Source organism: Arachis ipaensis, chromosome B1 (genome assembly GCF_059453495.1).
Source record: "Arachis ipaensis isolate K30076 ecotype BB chromosome B1, ASM5945349v1, whole genome shotgun sequence".
NCBI classification, from domain to species: Eukaryota; Viridiplantae; Streptophyta; class Magnoliopsida; order Fabales; family Fabaceae; genus Arachis; species Arachis ipaensis.
The window spans coordinates 11,371,627-11,374,967 of NC_142436.1; the positions used below are offsets into that span (position 1 = coordinate 11,371,627).

Here is a 3,341-nt window from a genome sequence, read left to right on the forward strand (position 1 = left end):
AGTTGACCTTGAAAGTGCCATTGGGTGGAGGGTTCCACTTAAATTTTCTTTCAATATTTGAATAGATAATCCAGTTGTAACGAAGGTTTCTAAGATCAAAGCTCATATTTCTAGCTAGAATCGCCATTTTCTTATCGGACCAAACTTCATCCGGGTTGAAAATATCATGACTATATCCACCAAATTCCGGATGCGAAGAGGCATCCCATACTAGATATGCCCTGTTTGAGCCAAGGAGCTAAATCAGACGATCCTCTAATCTCGATGAACGAAGGGTCGATGATATTCCAAACAGCTTTGGCCCTATCGCAATCTCTAAAACAATGCAGAATTGATTCCGAATGGGCACCACACCTCTTACAAATATCACTAGGTGTTAACTTGCGCTTGAACCGGAGCGCGTCAGTAGGGATAGCATTGTGAAAAGAAAGCCGGAGCAAGAACTTGATCTTCTCCGGGATGAAAGGCTTCCATATCGAATTCTAGTCTTCGCTTTCATCCCATTGGAATTTTCTTTTCGCCAACCAAAGATATCCACTTCTAGAAGAATACTCCTTTGTTGCGGCAGCAGCCCAAACCCACCTTGGGCCATAGTGGTTGTTACCAGGAACAGAAAACTCAATCAAGGACGAACGGATATGATGAGGAAGAGGAGAATAGAGGTTGCTAAGATCCCATCAACCATTGCAAATAACGTCATCTAGAGAAAAGTGGAGGTCAGTTATATGAACGTATGGAATTAAGTTTGCAAGCTTACCCAAAGGAGATCATTGATCAAACCACAAGGATTGATCCAAAGTACCACAGCACCACGCAAAGCCCTCTTTCAAGCTATTGAACGCTTTAATCACACTTTTCCAAACATAAAAAGCCCTAATAACCTCCACAAAACCTTTCCCAGCAGCCAGATACTTCTTGGTTAGGAGTTGTACCCATAATTTCTCTTTGCAGTGAAGAAGTTGCCAAATAAGCTTTCCCAGAAGGGCAATTTTCGCACACCTAGAGTCCCTCACCCCTGGGCCTCTGTGTTTTCTCAGAGCGACAACCTTAGTCCAATTCACAAAGGGTAGTCCCCTCCCATCAGTCTGACCCTTCCAAAGGAATTGTCTCATCATCGAATCAAATTTTTCACAAGCATAAGAGGGAAAAAAGGCTACTTGCATATTATACACTGGAATGGAAGTCAACACCGACTTAACCAAACATAACCTTCCTGCCTTGTTAAGTAGCCTACCTTTCCAGCTAGCTAGCCTCCTTTGGACCTTGTCAATAACCTCTTGCACCGTCTTTTTCGCCGCTCTATCGTGGCCAATGTTTACCCCCAAATATCTGCCTATGTTCTGAGTTAAGTGAATCTGAGAAACAATTGACAAGATCTCCTTCCTCCGCTGAGTGATGTTCTTAGAGCATTGAGCCTTAGATTTGGCCAGATTAACTTTCAATCCAAATGCCTTTGTAAAGAGTTCAAGAACCTGCATAACCATTTCAACCTGCGACCTTGTTGCTTTGTAGAAAAGGAGAAGGTCGTCAGCAAACATAAGATGTGAAATCCTAGGTCCCCCTTTGGAGATGGCAACAGGGACCCATGATCCATTAGACACATAATGAAAGATAAGGCACGCCAATCGTTCCATACACATAACGAAGATATACGGAGATAGAGGGTCACCTTGTCTTAGCCCTCTTTGAGGATTAAAATTCTGTAATCTCTCGCCATTCCATAGGATTGAAAGAGAAGAAGAGCAAACACACCTCATGATTAGGCTAGTTATGTTCTGAGGGAAGCCAAAACTAGTAAGAGTATGTTGAAGAAATCTCCAATCTACCCTATCATATGCCTTCTCTAAATCAATTTTGAAAGCCATAGTACCTTTCTTGGACTTGGTCTTGCACATAAAATTAAGGATCTCTTGCGCAATAATGATATTCTTGCTCGTTCCTCTCCCCGGGATAAATCCCCCTTGAAGGGGACCAATGACCTCCATAAGGAAAGGGTGGAAGCGATTAACAAGGACCTTAGTTAAAATTTTGTATATGACATTACATAGGCTTATAGGCCTAAATTCTTTCATGACCGTCAGCCTGTCCACTTTCGAGATTAGAACAATGAGAATCCCAAAAAAGGAAGCATCTCAAACTTCACCTGCGAAAGCTTTACACACAATCTTCCAAACATCCCTTCCCACTACATCCCAATACTCCTTAAAGAAAATAGCTTGGAAGCCATCTGGTCCAGGTGCCTTGAAGGAGTTCATCTCCATAACAGTCCTCCTCACCTCCTCAATAGAAACTGGTTCAGAGAGAAACTTGCAGGCCTCTTGACTAAGTTGCAGCAGAGGAACCCCGTTAAGAACACTAAAATCCACTTCCTCTCTAGAACAAAAAAAGTCTTTGGAAAAAATTATTAGCTTCCTCTTTCAGGGAGCCCTCGTCATTCGACCAAGTTCCATCTTCTAACATAAGGCTATGAATTTTATTTCTTTTGACAATGGTTTGGAGGTGAAAGAAACTAGTATTTCTGTCTCCGAACTTGACCCATTTTCCCTATATTTTTGGTACCAGTAAATCTCCTCTCTTAAAGAGGACAGAATTTAGCTCTTGTTGGAGTCGTTTTTCTTCTTCCCTCAAACTAAGGTCATCACAAGACTCCAAAGAAACTTGGACTCTGTTAATATTCTGCTCAAGCTCTCTTTTTGTAACAAAGATGTTTCCAAAAACTTCTGAATTAAATTTTTGAGCATCTCTTTTCACAGCAGTCAAGCTTTTAGATATATCCGGAGACCCAGAGTCCCAGGCCTTGTGAACCACTTCATGGAAGAGGGGATGGGTGGTCCACGCCGCTTGGAATATGAAAGGATGGTTTTTCTTCCTCTTGTTCATACCAGCAGGATTACACGTGACCAAGATAGGTGCATGATCAAAGTGATACCTTCCCAGAATTTCGCAAAAAGTCTCAGGATATAGCAGACACCAATCTTCATTAAGGAAGGCCCTATCCAATTTTTTTGCTACATCCAAGCCCCCCTTAACCCTCCTGTGCCAAGTAAACTTCCTTCCCTTCGTACCCATATCCATAAGTCCGCAGCTATCCATGGCAGTTGCAAAAGCAAGAGATCTGTAGCGTTGAAGACACCCCCTTTCACATCCATTGAGACGAGAACTTCATTGAAGTCTCCAAGAGTAATCTAAGGGCAGGAAATAAAAACAGAAAACTTTTCAATATATTCCCAACGGGTTCTTCTATATTGTACCTGAGAATGGGCATAAATAGCGCTGCACACCCACACATTAGACCCCTTTACCACTTTCGAAGGAGACACAATGCTCAGTGATATCAAGAA

At 42.2% G+C, this 3,341-nt stretch overlaps 1 protein-coding gene across 1 annotated transcript; it reads right to left on the reverse strand.

The window, feature by feature from the left end:
- Positions 1 to 2,132: 2,132 nt before the first annotated feature.
- On the reverse strand, positions 2,133 to 3,093 carry LOC148575710 (uncharacterized). Its single transcript, XM_088502512.1, has 2 exons — positions 2,560 to 3,093; positions 2,133 to 2,369 (listed from the first exon to the last, which is right to left on the reverse strand). The coding sequence occupies exons 1-2, from the start codon at positions 3,091 to 3,093 to the stop codon at positions 2,133 to 2,135; spliced, it is 771 nt and encodes a 256-aa protein (XP_088358638.1).
- Between the last annotated feature and the right edge of the window lie 248 nt (positions 3,094 to 3,341).